General features: G+C 41.6%; 1 protein-coding gene across 3 annotated transcripts in view; it reads right to left on the bottom strand.

The window, feature by feature from the left end:
* MBOAT2 (membrane bound O-acyltransferase domain containing 2) overlaps positions 1-19,484 on the bottom strand; it is a 176,051-nt gene that overhangs the window by 16,166 nt on the left and 140,401 nt on the right. For all 3 annotated transcript variants that reach the window (XM_054023482.1, XM_054023485.1, XM_054023483.1), the window contains one exon: positions 3,176-3,368. In XM_054023482.1, coding sequence (XP_053879457.1) covers positions 3,176-3,368 — 193 coding nt within the window. The remainder of the gene's footprint in view (positions 1-3,175; positions 3,369-19,484) is intronic.

The following is a 19,484-nucleotide window of genomic DNA, read 5'->3' on the forward strand; positions in this document are numbered from 1 at the left end:
TGAAGGAGGTTGGCGCCATCTTGGATGGCACATTTGACAAGAATGCTTAGAGATGAAGAACAAGAACCATTGACCCGATTGACAGGACAAGGTAAAGGAAAATAAGACTAGTTACAGCAGAATAAGGACCTGCAGTAAAAGACCTAGGGGTTACAGTGGACGAGAAGCTGGATATGAGTCAACAGTGTGCCCTTGTTGCCAAGAAGGCTAACTGCATTGTGGGCTGTATAAGTAGGAAGATTGCCAGCAGATCAAGGGACGTGATAATTCCCCTCTATTCGGCATTGGTGAGGCCGCATTTGGAGTACTGTGTCCAGTTTTGGGCCCCACACTACAAGGAGGATGTGGAAAAATTGGAAAGAGTCCAGCAGAGGGCAACAAAAATGATTAGGGGGCTGGAGTACATGATTTATGAGGAGAGGCTGAGGTAACTGGGATTATTTAGTCTGCAGAAGAGAAGAATGAGGGGGGGATTTGATAGCTGCTTTCAACTACCTGAAAGGGGATTCCAAAGAGGATGAATCTAGACTGTTCTCAGTGATAGCAGATGACAGAACAAGGAGTAATGGTCTCAAGTTGCAGTGGGGGAGGTTTAGGTTGGATATTAGGAAAAGCTTTTTCACTGGGAGGGTGGTTAAGCACTGGAATGGGTTACCTAGGAGGTGGTGGAATCTCCTTCCTTAGAGGTTTTTAAGGTCAGGCTTGACAAAGCCCTGGCTGGGATGATTTAGTTGGGGACTGGTCCTGCTTTGAGCAGGAGGTTGGACTAGATGACCTCCTGAAGTCCCTTCCAACCCTGATATTCTATGATAATAACCTTCCTTTCTTCTTTGAAAAATTGCCTCTAACCTGTGGTAGTTCAGTATGAGTCTAGAATAAAACAAATATTATGCAAATAAAAACAATATATTTAAATTACAATAGGAAATACAAATTTAGAAGACAGAACACTGGAAGTATACTACTGTGCTAAAGTAAGTGTACTTTACATGATAGTGGAATATGCCTGAAATCCTTAACCTTTTTATTCCTCTTTTCTTAACAGCTGCTCTAAGGCAACTTAACTTCCTTTGCTCTCTAATTCATACCTATGATGTCAGGCAAGTCAGTGGCATAGATTTTTTTCTCTTTTTCTCAGAGGCCACATATTAAAACTTTCCCCTTTTATATCTATTGCTACCATTTGCACAACACATTTCCTCTGTCAGGGACAGGCTATACCAGGGATCGGCAACCTTTGGCATGCGGCTCGCCGGGGGTAAGCACCCTGGCGGGCCAGGCCGGTTTGTTTACCTGCCGCGTCTGCAGGTTCGGCTGATTGCGGCTCCCACTGGCCACAGTTCACCGCTCCAGCCAATGGGGGCTGCAGGAAGCGGCGCGGGCTGAGGGACGTGCTGGTTGCCGCTTCGTGCTGCCCCCATTGGCCTGGAGCGGTGAACTGCAGCGGTGAACTTCAGCGATCGGCTGAACCTGCGGACACGGCAGGTAAACAAACTGGCCCGGCCTGCCAGGGTGCTTACCTTGGCGAGCCGCATGCCAAAGGTTGCCGATCCCTGAGCTATACATTTCACTCAGTTATTCAGCCGTCAAGGAAGTCTGACACTGCTTATCTAAGAGATTCTTCTGAGCTCTACTGGCCCACAAGACAAAATTTGTGATATTTAAAAAAAAAGTAACCTAACCTAATAATTTCTCATATTCTATAGCACCACCAATGAACATTTATTAAATTAAATTTTGTAAATAAGGAGAGAACCTGCTGCTCTATTTGAGGCCATGCATAAGAAATATCAGCATGCCACGCTTTTTTAGAAATACCTGAAAGTAACACCAATTCCATAACAACTTCCTAACTAAAGGAGGAAACAGTGCTGATAGCATACACATCAGTATTCATTTTAACATATCTGTAAAGGAGTTTTAGCATTTGCAAGGAATAAAAATAGATAAAAACCCCAAAGCACTGCATTCAGCAAAACACCAGCGTCATCATGCATTCTGCTCAGGCCCTTAGAGCAGTTACAATGAAGTAGCAGCAAAAGAGGGCAAGAACTAAATGAAGCACTGGTCCAATAAAGTTTATGTCCTTCCATATTTTATCAAAGCCAGGCTGGTTCAACTCTGCTAGCAAACATAGTACAGACAGAACTCCCTCTGAGGAGATACTCCAACAGTGTAAGTTTAGGCACTTTTCAGCTGGCTTCCATCCTTGACAGATGACTGGTGTTTTTAGGCACAATATTCCAAAGTATGTCATTCTTTAACAAAACCTAGAATTATTCTGAACCAGACAGGCTGAAAATACTTCATTCCCTGAGCAGGAATTAAACTAGCAGCTGAAAGTGAGTCATGCTATTCTACTAAACTCTTTACTGCATTGGTTTCCCCTCAATTTTCATGCAGAGTTATGCAACAAATATATAATAAACAAAATATATAAATAATCAAAAATATAATAAATATTTCCATGGCACAAACTTCCGGAAATTGAATATATTTTCTCTAAATGACTTAGAAAGGAAAAATATTGTTTAAAATACAACATCCATTTAGTGCCTCAAACAAGGGCAATATATATGTATTCTGCTTTTAGCAGGTCATTAAAGTTTTTAATAAGAACAAGGTGAAATGTTTACCATCAATATAGGAAACAACTGCACTTTATGTTGCAGTTACTGCTGACCATATTACTATACACTACAATATATCCATATTGAGTTATGCAGTTTATTCTTGCAGTTGGGCTATTCTAAATAGCATTTTTTTTTTTTGGTAATTGACTGCAAGGAAGAGGTTTAGAATGGATATAAATGGGTGTGAAAAGTAAAGTACAGAAGTCTTAAATTAAAATGCACTATGCAATTAAACTAGTTTTCAGAAAATTTTAAAAGGGATAAAAATACCATTTCTCATTCAAATAAATCAAATACATGTTTTATTGAGGTATCTATTCATCAGGCCCTGGAATCTAGTTTGCAAAATACACTTCTATGCTTAAATTTATGTTAATGGGCAAGTATAAAATAAACCCATTCATTGTCCCTTGCCTAAAGTTTCAGTTCTAAAATTACTTCTTTCTAAGACCCCAAGAGGGCACTCTCTCTTTTAAATTCATACCCAACATATAGTACTTTTAACTGTAAAGAAAAGTACAAACACATTTTTTGTTGCTTACCTAAAGTCCATGCAAAATAGTATTTGGGCCTGGCAGCCATTAAAGACACATACAGGTAGATAATCCTCATAGGCAAAGATACTGTAGCTCTGAAGTTATCATCAATGTTGTATTCCACAGGTAAAGTTTTTGTGACAGTCATATGAAATAATAAGGAGAACCCACAGATTAAGAGTTTCTGTGTCACAGCTATCTGAAAAGTGCAATATAGGAGAGTTTGTGAGCTTCATCTTTTTTATTAAGTTTTCTGAAACAAAAGTAATTGATAATCTTCCCTAAATAGGTGTACAAATGTATGTCACTTCCTGATAAACACATGCTATGAACTTTAAATTTTTAATGACATTTACAAGCTAAAAGGATAAGAGGAAAAGGAAATATTCCTGCCTGGATTATGCTATGACCCTCTCTTCTTAAAGTAAGAATTGTTAAATCAAAGTCTGACAGCAATTAAGAACCTTGAAAAATCCCTTGAATAAATGGGACCACCATTCATACTTCCAGCTTTTCATAATAGTATCAAGAATTATCTAAACAGATAAAAATTAAGATGTCATTATCAAGATTATCAATTGGGTCATTTGAGGTTAGTGCATCTTTTTCACAGTACCCACAGACAGACCGTGGCAAAGAGTCCCCTTCTCTATTTTTAATGACATATCACTCAAACATCAACTGGAGTTTATTCAAGCCTATAAGTACTAGTATCTCCTTGTTTTCAGTTCCTTTTTGGTAACTTTTAGAAAGACAAGATGTAAAATGTTGTTCAAATCATTATATTAAGCACCACTGTGGAGGATGTTTCATAGTACTATATACAAGATTTGAAATTATAACAATTTCTAAATGTATTTAACTGGGATTTACAATGGAATCCTTCCCTCTGGTTTTATGAGGCCTTGTTTTCCAGCTAGAGTGACCAAGGCAAAAGAAGGTCAAGTAACTCACCCAAGGACACACAGATTCTGACCCAGTGTCCCTCGAAGCCCAGTCCTTTTGCTCTTACCATTTTTAAAAAAACGAGATCAGGTTCCATTATAAAATGCGCACAAGCATAGGTGCTGGAACTAGGGCTGCTGGGGGTGCAGCAGCACCCCCTGGCTTGAAGTGCTTTCCATCATATACGGGGTTTACAGTTAGGTTCAATGGCTCTCTGCATCCCCACTATACAAATTGTTCCAGCACCCCTGCACATAATGAGTAACACATAACATTTGCTGTTTTAATACATAGTCTGCTCTATATATCAAAGACAAAAGGTCCCATATGATGTATAAGTTGCTGAAGTATCTTTAATATACTAAAGAAGCACCTAAAGTGTCCATGCACAAGTTAATCATTGAAGAGCTGCAGTCGTTTAGGCTCTACTTGTATTCAAAATTCTCCATTTCTCTCAATAATTTAATTGAGACTAAAATATGGACATACATTTACCATTATAATTCTATTAATATTAAACTTGCCAGGAAAATAATTCAATGTGGCCTGATTTTGGCTATAAAAGTGTTAGAACAGATAAGAGGTAGCTAGTTCCTTGTTCTCTCCACCATACTTCCAATATTTTCCCATTCTTTCAGAGACAATGTCCTATTTCAAATATTGTGTAATTATACACAAAGATGTAAGATAACAAGATAACTTCACCACCACCATGAATGAAAATAACCTCTACCCCGATATAATGCAACCCAATATAACACGAATTCGGATATAGCGCGGTAAAGCAGTGCTCCGGGGGAGGGGGCAGGGCTGCGCACTCCGGTGGATCAAAGCAAGTTCGATATAACGTGGTTTCACCTATAACGCGTTAAGATTTTTTGGCTCCCGAGGACAGCGTTATATCGAGGTAGAGGTGTACTTAAAAAAAAACAAAAACAGTAATGAAATGCTCAATATTGTTTTCCCAGCTTAGATATTACTGTTTCTCCTTCTTCCCACTCAACCACTCTGTTCTCTCCTGTGCCTTCTGTTCAAGTTATTTACCTTCTTGTGTGATGTGCAGAGTGACAGCAAAAGATTGCTATAATCCTGATATTTCACATGTTAACAGGCAGCACTTCAGAGATCAAGATTTTAGCAAGCTTTATTTTGCTGGCCTTACTGAAGTGTATTAATAAGAGGCCTGATGAATTCATCACATCCAATAATCCACAAGTAATGCTGCTTCCAGGAGATGGAAAGAACTACTGCAATGGAGAATATAGTGGAAACTATTTATAACACCCAACAATTTTCAAAAGACAAAAAAATCTTATCGGATACAACAATTTGTAGACCTTTACTGCATAAGGAAGTCAATACTGATGATTTTGATGTAGGAAATTCATTAGGTAAGAGATAAACCAAACAAATAACAGGATTTGAGAGCCATTCTTTAGCATAACAGAAAAGCACTATTAGAAGAATCCTTGTAATTTAGATTTTATTTTCTCTTAGCTACCACAAGCAGATTTAAATTTTCCTTTCAACCTTAACTCACAAGTGGAGGTTAAAAGTGAGAATGTTCAGTCGGTAACAAGATCATATGTGGTAAATAAGGGGTCAAGTAAAATTATGAGGAAAATTATGTATGTCTGGTATAAAAAAAATACTTGCATACTTCACAGAGACTCTACCTTGGGAAAAGATTTGGAGGGGGGAAACCATGTTGGATAATCAGCTGAGCTTACATTGCGATGTTATGGCCAAAAGAGCTAATGCAATCATTGGATGCATAAACAGGGGAGCTTCAAATAGCAGTAAAAAGGTTATTTTACTTTTTAAATTTAGTTCTGGTGCAACCATTGCTGTAAATACTGTGTCCAGTTTTAGTGTCCACAATTTGAAAAATATGTTGATAAATTGGGGAGGGTTGAGAGAAGAGCCATGAAAATGATTAAAAGATTAGAAAACATGCCTAATAGTGAAAGACTAAAGGAGTTCCTGTTATTAAGCTAAATAGAACGAAGGTTAAGGGATGACTTGATCACACAGTCTATAAGTACCTACAGGGGAACAAATATTCGATAACAGGCTCTTTAGTCTAGCAGAAAAGGTATAATATGATCCAATGGCTGGAAGCAGAAGCTAGCCAAATTCAGTTTGGAAATAAGGCATAGATTTTTAACTGTTAAAAATCTATGTCTTATTTCCAAACTGAATTACTCTCACTGTTAATCTATGCCTTAGTTCCAAACTGAATTTGGCTAGCTTCTACTTCCAGTCATTGGATCGTAATTAACCATTGGAACAATTGATTACAGGTCCTGGTGGACTTGTCATCACTGGCAATTTTTAAATCAAGATATGCTCTAGGAATTATTTTGGGGAAGTTCTATGGCCTATGTTATACAGGAGGTCATATTAGATGATCACAATGGTCCCTTCTAGCCTTAGAATCTATGAATTTATGAAAAACAATGTTTTCTGCATTGGGAATAATATGGAGTTTCCCTTGTTCAGCATGAATCCCAGACGACTGAATTGAAACTATAAACTGGACATGTCAGAGAACCTGATGCTCAGATCTGCCTCCCACTAACCAATCATCTAGATAAGGGAAAATGTGAATCCCTTACATCCTCAGGTAGGCCACCACTATTGCTGCCATGCACTTGGTAAATACTCATGGGCCTGACAAAGGAAGTACTGTATATTGATAATGTTGGCCTGCCACTATGAATATCAGAAACTTCTTGTGACTTGGCAATACTGCCACATGGAAGTAGCTGTCCTGGAGATTGAGGGCAGCATAACAATTGTAATTTAGAGAGGGAAGGATGGATGCTAGGAAAAGTATATGAAATCTTATATATTTGATATACTTGTTGAGATTTTGAAGGTGGAATATGAGTCTCAGACCCCATTTGGACCCGGTGATCAAAGTACTGTGAATAAAACCCTTTTCCCTGATGTTGAAGGGGACTTCTCCTATGTTCCCTAGTGGGAATAGAGTCTGAACTTCTTGAAAGAGCACTGCCTTGTAAGATGGGTCCCTGAAAAGGAATGGGGTAGGTGGTAGAAGAAGCGGACGGAGAGGAATTGAATAGAATATCCCATTCTCATAGTGCTCAGGACACATTTGGCCATCATTATGGCTTCCTAAACACTGAGGAAGTGGGACAATCTGTCCAAAATGGGGAAGAAATAGCAGAATGATCACCCGTTACTGTATCACTGTCCTCGAGGGAGACGCCAAATGTGCTGCTTCCGTACCACTGAGTGAGGACAGGTACAGGCTGGCTGGTTTTAATTGGAGTTGGAGTAATCCTTCTGTGACTTCTGCTTCCTCCTCAAAAAGTCATGTTGCCTTCGTGGATATCCAGATTGTCTATAATATTGCTAGGAGCACTGTTGTTGTAGTGCCCTATGCTGAAACCTCTTGAGGGGTTAAAAAATATGCTCCCAACAAATGAAGCCTTTAAATGAATGCAAAGTCTCATCAGTAGGAAAACACAAACTGACCATCAAAAGGGAGATCATCTAAGACTTGCTGGCTGTCAGAGGTTATACCACAGTTTTGTAACCAGGAAGCTCTCCTCATTGTTATTGCAGAGGCTATCACCCAAGAAGTATCTGCCACATCAAGAGCACGCTGGAGTGGCCATCAAGCGTTCTTCTACCAGGAAAGTCCTAAATTCTTCCCATGCATCTTCCAGCAGCTTGTCAGTAAATTCAGCAATACAAATTAACATTTAGTTAACAGCACCTGTTGGTAAGCTATGCACCAGGAGAAAGAACGTGTAACAGATTTTTCTCCCTAGCAAATCAAGTCTCTTGGACTCTTTCTTCGGGAGTTGATTTGAATCTCCCCTCCCCAAATTATTAATTAATCAGTTTGCAAGCAACTAGAGGATAATAGGGTCATAAGTAATAGCCAAAGGATTTGTCAAAAACAAATCATGCCAAACCAACCTAATTTTCTTTTTTGACAGGGTTACTAATGGATAGGAGGTAGCAGCAGACATTATATTTCTTGATTTTTAGTAAGGTTTTTGATGCAATCCTATATGGCATTCTCATAAGGAAAATAGGAAAATATGGTCTAAATGAAATTACTATAAAGTGGATGTACAACTGGTTGAAAGACTGTACTAAAAGAGTAGTTATCAATGGTTCACTGCCAAACTAGGAGCGTGCATTTTAGTGGGATTCCTCAGGGGGTCAGTCCTTGATCCATTGCTAGTCAATATTTTCATTAATGACTTGGATAATGGAGCAGAGGGTATTTTTATAAAATTTGCAGAAGACACCAAGCTGGAGGTTAGAGGCAGGACTGGAATTTAAAATGACCTTGACAAACTGGAGAATTGCTATGAAATCAACAAGATGAAAAATAAAGGTAAGTGTAAAGTACTTAGGAAGGAAAAATCAAATGCTCATCTACAAAATGGGGACTAACTGGGTAGGTGGTAGAAATGCTGAAAAAGATCTGGGGATAATAGTGGGTCACAAATTGAATATGTGTTAACAATGTGCTGTAGTTGCAAAAAAAGCTAATATTCTGAAGTGTATTAACAGAAGTATCGTATGTAAGACACAGGAGGTAATTGTCCCACTCTACCTGACACTATGAGAACTCGGCTGGAATACTGTGTCCAGTTCTGGGCTCCAAACTTTAGGAAAAATGGGGACAAACTGGAGAGAGTTCAGAGGAGGGCAACAAAAATTATAAAACTTTTAGAAAACCAGACCTATGAGGGAAGGTTAAAACCATGTTTAGTCCTGAGAAAAGAAGACTAAGGGAGGACCTGATGACAATCTTTAAATATGTTAAGGTCTGCTATAAAGAGGACAGGGATCAATTGTTCTCCATGCCCACTGAAAGTAGGACAAACTGCAGCAAGGGACATTTAGATTAGATATTAGGAAAGCTTTTTAACTATAAGGGTAATTAAGCCCTGGATCAGGCTTCCAAGGGAGGTTGTGAAATCCCCATCACTGGAGGTTTGAAGAAAGGGTTGAACAAAACACCTGGAAGGGATGGTCTAGGTTTACTTGGTCCTACCTCAGCATAGGGGGCTGCACTTGATAACCTCTCAAAGTCCCATGTTTTCCACTACATGCATCCGACGAAGTATTCATCCACGAAAGCTCATGCTCCAATATGTCTGTTAGTCTATAAGGTGCCACAGGACTCCTTGCTGCTTTTATAGTCCCTTCTGGCACTACATTTCTATGATTCTATCATGTGACCTCTCATTGGCAGCAGTGACCACATGGGAGTTTGGGGCAGGATGGGAATAAAAACACTTGAAGTCTTGCATTGGGACATGATATAATTTGTCCATGCACTTAGCCGCAAGAGCTAAGGAGGCTGGTGTGTTACATAAAGTCTTTGCAGGTTCTAAAAGAGCCTTAATAATAGGATGATCTACTCTTCCAGGGGCCACTACCTGGAGAATGTCCAAAACCTTATCAGTGTTCTCTTGCACAAGCTCAACTTGCATACCCAAAGCCACAGCCATTCTCCTCAGCAGATCCAATAAGATTTTAAATCCTCCAGAACTGGAAAGGAGTCATCCAGGGTCACTGAGTCATGAGGATGAAAGATCACTTGTGGCAGAACCAGCTCCTCTGATTCATCCTGAATCAGTTCTGGTTGATCGGGGGGACCAGCGTCTGTGCAGGTCTCTGACATAGATGGCTTTGGAAGGTGCATAGCCAAATAGTCTGGAAACTTCCCTTTTGAGTGGGCCAGTGATCAAGACATTGGGGACCAGCTATACGAATGGTCCTGCTCCCTGTACCAATGCTCTCCTTCTGGGAGTGGTGTAGAAGACTTGCTAGACCAACTGTGCCTAGGTAGGGATGTCAGTGGTGGATACTCTGAACCCGACTATGAGGAGCCTCCTGAATAATAATCAGTAGGTGTCGAGTATGCCAATCCAGACGAGGCCTTAGGTGATCTGATTTATCTGTAGTCCAATGTGAAGAGGTCAGTATCAGAACCAATGCTGGCATGATAGTCATACCACAAATGTGCTCCAAGATATGGAGGATATTGCATTGAGATTCGATACGAGGAAAGATTTTGTAGTCCGTGCCAAAGGATACGCTATGGTCAGTGGCCATTCTGGCTACCATTCCAGTATCATGGTACTGAGGCCACAGGTGCAGAGACGGAAAATTATACCAGTTCCGACCAGTGTGCATAGGTGCCCGGATCAAAACTTTATTGTATTTCTTAGCAGGTACTGACTCTGGTACAACTAACAGTCTCTGTATCAGAGCCAAAGATTGGAACAGGACGGGAAGAGCAGGAGACGCCACCAATGCAATGGACTTCCTGCACGACAGGAGAGTCTGGAATGAAGACGCAAAGCAAATCCTTTGCAGCCTCATAAGCTTGTGAGGTCATAAGTACTTGTAATGTTGGTGCTGAAACAGTGTCTGTTGGTACTGGACTCAATGGCTGTCCCACAGATGGTACCGGAGTCAACAGCATGGTACCAATAGCTTCCCTCTGCAGTACTGGGAGATGCAGGTCAATGGCCCAACTCTGCCATGTGTTCAAGGAGTGCTGGTAAGGTTCTGAGTCCTTTGAAAAAGAAGAATGCTTCTTTCATCTGTTTAATGGGTCCTCCTTTGAGGAATCCTGGCAGAGGAATCCCAACCCCTTTTTGCTCTGAGGAGAAGTATGTGAAGTCAGGGGTCTGTCATGACACCACTGCAGTCTCTCTGGCATAGTGTGTGCAGAAGGCAAGGCATTCAGTCAAATGCCCTGGAGCCAAGTTGGGTCTCATAGCCTGTTCCAGGAGGTATTGCTTGAGGTGCAGATCCATGGAAAGCTGCATTCTTTTCTTGAAAGAACAGCAGATACTGCACCTCTCTCTTTAATGTGTCCCTTGTCGAGTCACAAAAGGCAGCATGTGGGTGGGGGGGGGGGTATTACTACTGGAATAAACACTTCATATGATGGGCAGTACTTAAAGTGCAGTGAGTGCTGCTTACCAACAGTGCCTCGCACCAAAAACTAATTATGAACTGACTAAAAAACAAATTAAAACAATAAACGAAGCTTATCTACTGGGTACTAACTGCTAAGTAGTTATTCAAAGGAAAAAAAGAGAGCTGAACATGCTGACTACACATTTTTTTTTTTTTTTTAAGACTAAGGTAAACTACTGGGGAGCTCTGATTCAGGCCAGGGGTGGTGAGAGAAGGAACTGAAGGGGAAGAAAGTGGCAGTGCCTTTATATAACTTTCAGGAGGCGCCACATTTGCACGGCATGTGCAGGGCATGTGCACGGCCCAAAAGCGCAGCTTCAGAAAACTCTCTGGCTCTGGCACACTGGGCATCGACACCTCTGAATGGAATACATGTGTACAGCCACTTAAAGACGAATAGGTGCTTCACCCTCTTCCTCCTCAAGTTGTCGTCTGTCTTTGATGTAGCTCACCAGGCTCTTCGTGAAATTTTGTCTTCCCTTGGCTTTCAGGATCCTGTCCCTCTTTGCTCATCCTCCTACTCACTCCTCTTATCTCTCCTTTCGGAGGATCCTTTTCATCCCCCCTCCAACTTTCTAAGAGGTTCCACATTTCTCCTTTCTCGCCCCCCCCCCCTTCTTGTCCATCTGCACTTCATCTCTGGGCAGTCTCATTTGCAAACATTTCAGCTATCAACTCTATGCTGATATGTCTCTTAGATCTCTCTCTCTCTACTCTGGACCTGTTTCCTTCTGCCCAGACTAAGGCTGTCTCTACACTGCCACTTTCAGTGCTAAAACTTTTGTCATTCAGGGGTGTGAAAAAAAACAAACCACCCCGAGCAACACAAGTTTTAGCACTGAAAAGCGCCAGTATAGACAGTGCTTTATCGCCGGAAGCCGCACTCCTGGTGATAAAGCTACCACCGCTCATTCAGGGTGGTTATTTTTTATTGCCGGGAGAGCACTCCCCCATGCGATAAAGCGGGTCTAAACTGCCCACGTCACAGTGCTGCCGCAGCAGCATTGCCACAGCCGCGCTGTAACATGGGCAGTGTAGACATACCCTAAAATCTCTCTTTCTGAGATTTCCTTGTGCATGTCATTGTTACATTCAATGTGAGCAGAATAGAGCTCTTAATCTTTCCTCCCACTCCAAAATAGTCACCACTCCCTCCATTCTCAGACCCCATGGACAACACCACAACTCTGCCTGTCACTCAGGCATGTAATCTGGGCATTCTATTCATTTTGGTCTCTTCTAGAGCCTCATATCCGGGTCATGTATGAATTCTGTACATCTTACATAATATCTCTAAGATCCAGCTTTTCCTTTCTGACCACAACTAGATCTCTTCTCCCAAGCACTCATCTTAACTACTGCATCCTACTCTCTGGCTTTGACACATTCCATTTTGTTCCACATATATCCATTCAAAATGCTGCTGCAAATATTTTCCTGGCTTGTTGTTTTGCACACACCACCCTCTCTGTGTTGTCCACCCTTTAGCATATTAAATACACTACCAATCTTTGCTTTTAAGGTCCCTACCTATTCATATCTTATACACTACTGAGATGCTGACTGCTACTTCTGTTCTTGCCAGCTGGCCTTCACCCATTTACTACATTTTCAAAACAAGTACTTTCATGCTCCCTCCTGTGCTGCTCCCAATACATGGGATGAGCTCCCTGTAAACATCTGCAAAGCCACTTGATTGTCCACCTTCAAATCCCTCCTTAAAGTCTCCTCCGCCATGAGGTCAGTGCATCACTCAGAGAAGGAATCTTCCCTTCCTCTTTCAAACAAGCAGAAATCTGACCAACACTGAAGAAACCCATCATGGATACTTCAGTCCTAGCCAATTCCCAACCAGTGTCAAGCCTTCTGATTATTTACAAGCTCATAGCTAGCAAAAGGCTAACTACAAGCACATATAACTGAAGTTAACATTCTAGACATTATTCATTCTGGATTCAGGCCAGGACATGGAAATGAAATTGCTTTAGTGGCACTGATGGATATCTCCTCCTGTCAACAGACAGAAGCAGTGCTTCACATTTTTGACCATGAGATATGGCTGTATCATCTCAGAGGTGGCAGGGATCCAAGGTGATGCACTAAAATTATTTGGGTTCTTCCTAGACGGGCATATCCAACAAGTAGTGACAGGAAACTGCACCTCCATTACTAGACCCCCCTCATCTGTAGAGTTCTACAAGGATCAATTCTCTCTCTGGTCCTTTCCAGCATCTACATGCAACCACTAGGTGAACTGGTCAGACAACATGGACTCAAGTGTCACCAATATTCAGTTGACACACCGCTCTACCTTCCCTTCACCACATGTGATTACACCACTACAACCAAGATGGTCAGTGCTTGGATGAGACCAGCTCACGAATGAATAGCTGGCTGAAGCAAAGCTGAGGTGATGGTGGGCAGAAAGGAAAGTATTTTGAATAATTTTCAGCCATGATGCAGTCTCCTTTGGCAGAATGTTCACATCCACCATTGGTCAATTAGGTCTGTAGTCTAGGAGTACTCTTGGACTCCTCACTGATTCTAAGCACTGGTTGGCTAGGAGTCTCCTTCCCATCCTGGTGAAGAATGACTTAGCCTCTGTTATTCATGCCTTCTTCACTTTTTGGCTGGCCTACAGCAGTGCTACATACTTGGGCCTGAAACCGCCAGCACTCAGAAAACTCCAACAACTACAAAATGTTGCAGTGCAAAACAGGCTACTCAAATATTTGTGAACAAATCATATCTGTCTTCCGCTCTCTACACTGGCTTCCCATAGACTTTATAATCAATTTCAAGGTCTCTGTCCCTCTCTTCAAAATGCTCTATGGCTTGGGTCCAGGATACCTAAAAGGCCACAATACCAGGTCAAAGACCCTGGTTGACAATTTTGCTCCTGTGGAGCGATGGAACTCTCAACAATAAAAGTAAAGGTTGTCTACGTGGGAGACAAAACCTTATCCAGAATGTCCAAGACTGTGTTATGAACTCCCCCAGGAACTAAGGAACTTCACAAACCTCACTACCTTTCATTCCAACTGCAAGCCACCTTGCTTTCTTTAACAAAAACACATAGCAACAGGTATGTTTATAAAATAATAACCCTACCAAAACAATACATTCCACTGCACACACACCTCCTTCTGGGGAGAGGATGAAAGAACAAACGTGTCAGATATTAGTCATGTTGCTTAATGCGCGACTGGAAGGCAAGCTCAGATACCATGGTGATGAAGGTGGTATAAAAACCTATGTAGAACAGAGGCCAAGAATACTGGTTAAATACTTCAGACTTTCAATATTTCAAATTTATAATCCTTAAAAAAATGTTAAGTACCCAAACCTACAAAACTGCCATGTGACCCCTTTCCTCTAAGTGACTCTTAAATCCTTCATGTTGTCAAAGATTTAAGATTAGATTACTGAAGATATTGGCATATCTGCATAAACATTAATAGTGGTTCACATGAGCTCTTGCGCTTTCTGGTGGTGAGGGAGATGGTAAGCAGAGAGAGCATTGAGGGGGTGTGGTTAGTGACTTTTACATATCACAGAACTCTGTGAGAGAATTGTCTCAAAAAAGGTTTTAGAGCAAGATAACAGAATGATTCAACAGAATTAAATAAACTGCTTGGATAATTCAGCAGAAAAGCTTGGATAATTCAGCAGTTGGAGTCAGCAAGGTTTCTTCCTCAAGGGTTGGTGTTTATCAAGAAAGTAAAATAATTATCAGAAAGTAAGCAGAAAAAAAACCTTTTTAATGTTCAACTCCATCCTGAGACTTCTCGGTGAGGAGCCTTAATTTCCCAAAAGTATTCTTCCCTTTGTCTCCTATTCAGCCACTCTTCTATTCCTTCCCCTGAGTTCCTGTTCAAGGGAAGGGAAAGGCTGAATGGCATTAATCCCTTGTTCTCTGGTGATGTAAACAAAGGGCTGAATTTCCACAAGTTACTCACAATTATTCACACATGTTAGTACATGTGTAATTTACCTAAACAAATACCTAATCTATACACACAAACCATTTATTTGCACGTGCACACAGTCAGTGCAAATACATGGGTGCAAATCCAAGGCATTTGTACTCACACAAATTGAGTACAAATGAGCACAAGTGACTGCTAGGTAGTGGATGCTGTCTAATGTGAAATGTAGATAACATTGCAAGTTTTGCTGGAATTTAGTTCACTTTTTAAAATCCAAACCATAAAACTATGAAACTGGTGGTTTTGGTCTACAATTGTGAGAAAATAATGTGTCCAAAAATTATTCTGTTTAAATATTTTATTATATTTACACTGTATGTTTTAGGATAAATGTCTAGGTAAGACGATGACAACTTGTCATAATTTTATTATGGTTTTGCTCATTAGGTTGATTTTTAAGTTCATAATACCATTTTGCTATTGTTCTTATGTATTATTTGTATGACAGTAAACCCCAGAGATCCCCAGTCAGGTTCAGTGACCCATTATTCTAGCACTTTACAAACACAGGAGAAGACAGTCCCTGCCTCTAACAGAATGATTTTGAATTAGTTTGTGTGAGAAGAATATTGACCCTCACCCAAGATCACAAAAGCTGCAACTCAATTTCCTATGTAAGTGTGGTTTTGAAAAATGTTAATTCACGTAAGAGTATCAGAATAACCAGTTCATGTTTTCAAGGTAGACTGTCAAAGCATATAACCCTTTCTAAAAGTAACAATTCCAATTTAGAGGACGGCTGATGAGATGTTGCTATTAGCTTTTGCCATTTACAAATGTTGGTCAAACCTTCTACTTTAAAAAGTCTCTATATAACAGGAAAGCTGCTTTTTTCAGCATAAACCAGAAATACCCTTCTCTAAAAACACTGATCTGATGTATTCGTTACCTAAACACAAAGCAGTTTAAGAGACCATATTTCACTGGTCAGACACTGCCATAGTTTCATGGTGACAAAACATTACGCAAGTATCAATATCATACTTGGAAGATGTTCAGTCATTCAAGTTAATGAATGCAATTTTGTAGTCCTTGGCCCTGATCACCACAAAGTTTCAGTTTGCTATGATTTTTACTGCCCCAGTAACTGACTACTGTCTTTTAAGTAATAGACCAACCAAGCGGGATCTCACAATTCTATTTCATTATGAATTTGGAAAAATGAGATCACCAAACCTGGCAAAAAAATTCTGTTGGGCAATCTTGTTATCCTTTCAGCACCTAGGGCTTGATACAAATCTAGGGTTACCATTCGTCCGGATTTACCCGGACATGTCCTCCTTTTTGTGCTAAAAATAGCGTCCGGGGGGAATTTGTAAAGCACTCACAATGTCCGGGATTTCCCCCCTCCCCCGGAGCGGCTGGGAGGGCTGCAGGAAAGTCCCGGGCTGGACTCCGGAGCAGCTGGAGAGGAGCTCCGCCCTGCATTCCAGCAAGTGTCTCAGCACAAAGTGCAGCCCTCCCCTTTTGCAACTGGGAGCGGTTACTGCCATGCAGCGTAGCAAAACGGGAGCGAGAGCACTTTGTGCTGATACAAGGACAGCTCTCCCCTGCAACCCAGTCCGGGCCAGGGACCAGGTTTTGTTGTGCAGGGCCAGGGACCGGGTTTTGTTGTGCTGGGGAGCTTAGCCACGTGTCCGGCTGGCACAGAGCCCAACACCCTGTTCTGAGCAGCAGGGTAAGGGGGGCAGGAGAAGGGGCAGGGAGGTTCTGGAGGGGGCAGTCAAGAAACGGGGGGGGGGGCTTTTTGGGGGGAGTGGAGAAAGTTTTGGGCAGTCAGGGTACAGGTAGGGGGTAGGGTCCTGGTGGGCAGTTGGGGAGGGTCTTAGGAGGGGGCAGTTAGGGGACAAGGAACAGGGAGTCTTAGGTAGGGGGTGGGGTTCTGGAGGGAAGTTAGGAGCAGGGGTCCCAGGAGGGGGCAGTCAGGGGACAAGGAGCGGGGGGGTAGGGGGCTGGGAGTTCTGGGGGGGGGGCTGTCAGGGGGCAGGAGTGGGGAGAGGGATCGGAGCAGTCAGGGGACAGGGAGCAGAGGGGTTTAGATGGGTTGGGAGTTCTGGGGGGGGCTGTCAGGGGGCAGGAGTGCGGAGAGGGATCGGAGCAGTCAGGGGACAGGGAGCAGAGAGGTTTAGATGGGTTGGGAGTTCTGGGGGGGAGCTGTCAGGGGGCAGGAGTGCGGAGAGGGATCGGAGCAGTCAGGGGACAGGGAGCAGAGGGGTTTAGATGGGTTGGGAGTTCGGGGGGGGGCTGTCAGGGGGTGGGGAGTGGTTGGATGGGGCGTGGGAGTCCCAGGGGTCTGTCTGGGGGTGGGGGTGTGGATAAAGGTTGGGGCAGTCAGGGGACAAGAGGCAGGGAGGCTTAGATAGTCCTGGGGGGCAGTTAGGGGCAGGGGTCCCAGGAGGGGGTAGTCAGGGGACAAGGAACGGGGGGAGGGTTGGGAGGTCAGGGGGGGCGGGAAGTGGGAGGGGCAGGGGCGGGGCTAGGGCGGGGCTTCTCCCGTCCTCTTTTTTGCTCGCTGAAATATGGTAACCCTATACAAATCCCTCTTATGTCTACAGGAAGATTCTTGCTGACTTCATAGAGTTTTGGATCAGCCCTTAAGCAATTAAAACTTCCAGGCAAACTTTTACACTTCTATTGAAATGGATTCATTTTTACATCTTCTTGGGTGATGCACACATAAAAATTAGTTCAGTAAATTAATGAACTATAATAAAGCTTACTATATTTGAGATTACAATACAATCAGTTAGTTAAAAACTGCAGGCAATTAGCAACAGCATCAACATCTAAAAATAGTCTAAGGGCAGGTCTACACTAACCCCCCAATTCAAACTAAGGTACGCAACTTCAGCTACGTGAATAACGTAGCTGAAGTTCGAAGTACCTTAATTTGAACCTACCTCTGTCCAGACGCGGCAGGCAGGCTCCCCCGTCGACTTCGCAGTACTCCTCTCGCTGAGCTGGAGTACTGCAGTCGACGGCGAGCACTTCCGGGTTTGACTTATCTCGTCCAGACAAGACGCGATAAGTCGAACCCAGAAGTTCGATTTGCTTGCCGCCGAACTACCAGGTAGTGTAGACCTACCCTAAGAAGCCAAAAGCAGGGAGACTTTTTCCACAGGAATCCTGTATTTTAAGGATAGCTAACAGCTATAATAAAAGTAAACTTACGAAGATAGATATTAATTTCTGACTGTTGACACCACTTTGAGCACCAACAAATGATAGCTTGTAAAAAGGCATAACAGGAGGGAGATATGAAATAAATCATTTTAAAATATTGACTAGATTCAGTTAACATGCAATTAACACAGTAAAATGCTAGAGTAGATTCATGTCATGCACTTAACACAAGTGTACAGGAGGAGGCTGGCATGAATATTTGAGGTTATAGAAATAAAATTGGACAAGAAAGGAAGCATATAGTAAATTTAGCTGAAAGATTCTTCCGTCTAAGATATTAACATTTGCTGATCCTCATTAAGTTTCTTATTTTGATGAGTTACCTAATGATTTGTTTTTCTTTAAAAAGTAAAATTAATATGAAAATTTAGGAAAATATCTTTAGATAATCATTTTATTAAGATAACAGGATTGTAACATGAGTCATAACAAAACAATCAAGGTTGTAAATGATACAGCAAATGCAGTAAACAAAAAGATAATCAACAATTTTTTCAAAAGCACGCAGTACTCACTGGTGTTATAAAATGCAGCCAAATTTGTCTAACACCAGTTGGGAGATGAAGTATCAGGAGCACAGACAGTTTATCTTAATCTTAATGTCAAAAAGCGAATGCAGCATAAATTATAAATAAATAAATAAATAAAATTAAAAAAAATCAAGCACTGTATGAGCAACACAATTTAAGGGAAATTGCTTACCTATAGCTAGAGAATTTTGAAGGTAGAATCCTTTATAGATCCACACATATATTGGCGTTGTGACCTTCAGATAGCAAGCTTAGTAGCAAGATTATGTGGTAAAGTTTAGTACCACTTTGAGGCATATGCACAAGCATATCTACGTCAGGCAAGCACATAGGCCTCACCCTCAATTTCCAACTACCTGCTCAGAAATAAGATTCAAAGTTAAGCAGGGAAAAGGTAAGCTGGAGATGGATTTGGGGAGGCAATATATTTGGAGATCTCCAGTTCTTTCACAATAACCTTGTGTTCTCTGTTTGAGGTGATAACTGTATCTTGGACTAAAATTCAAATATGTGTACATATATACAGTCAGACGAATTAATGTGCAGGATGATGGAAACGTATGTTCCACATCCTTAATGTAAAACGGATCAGTTTTTAAAAAGGGCAATATACAAAATGTCAGTAGTCATTGGTCTTAATTCAAATCATATGTGCATCATTTGCAACAGATGATCAAC

This window comes from Malaclemys terrapin, chromosome 3 (genome assembly GCF_027887155.1).
Source record: "Malaclemys terrapin pileata isolate rMalTer1 chromosome 3, rMalTer1.hap1, whole genome shotgun sequence".
In the NCBI taxonomy this organism is placed as follows: domain Eukaryota; kingdom Metazoa; phylum Chordata; order Testudines; family Emydidae; genus Malaclemys; species Malaclemys terrapin.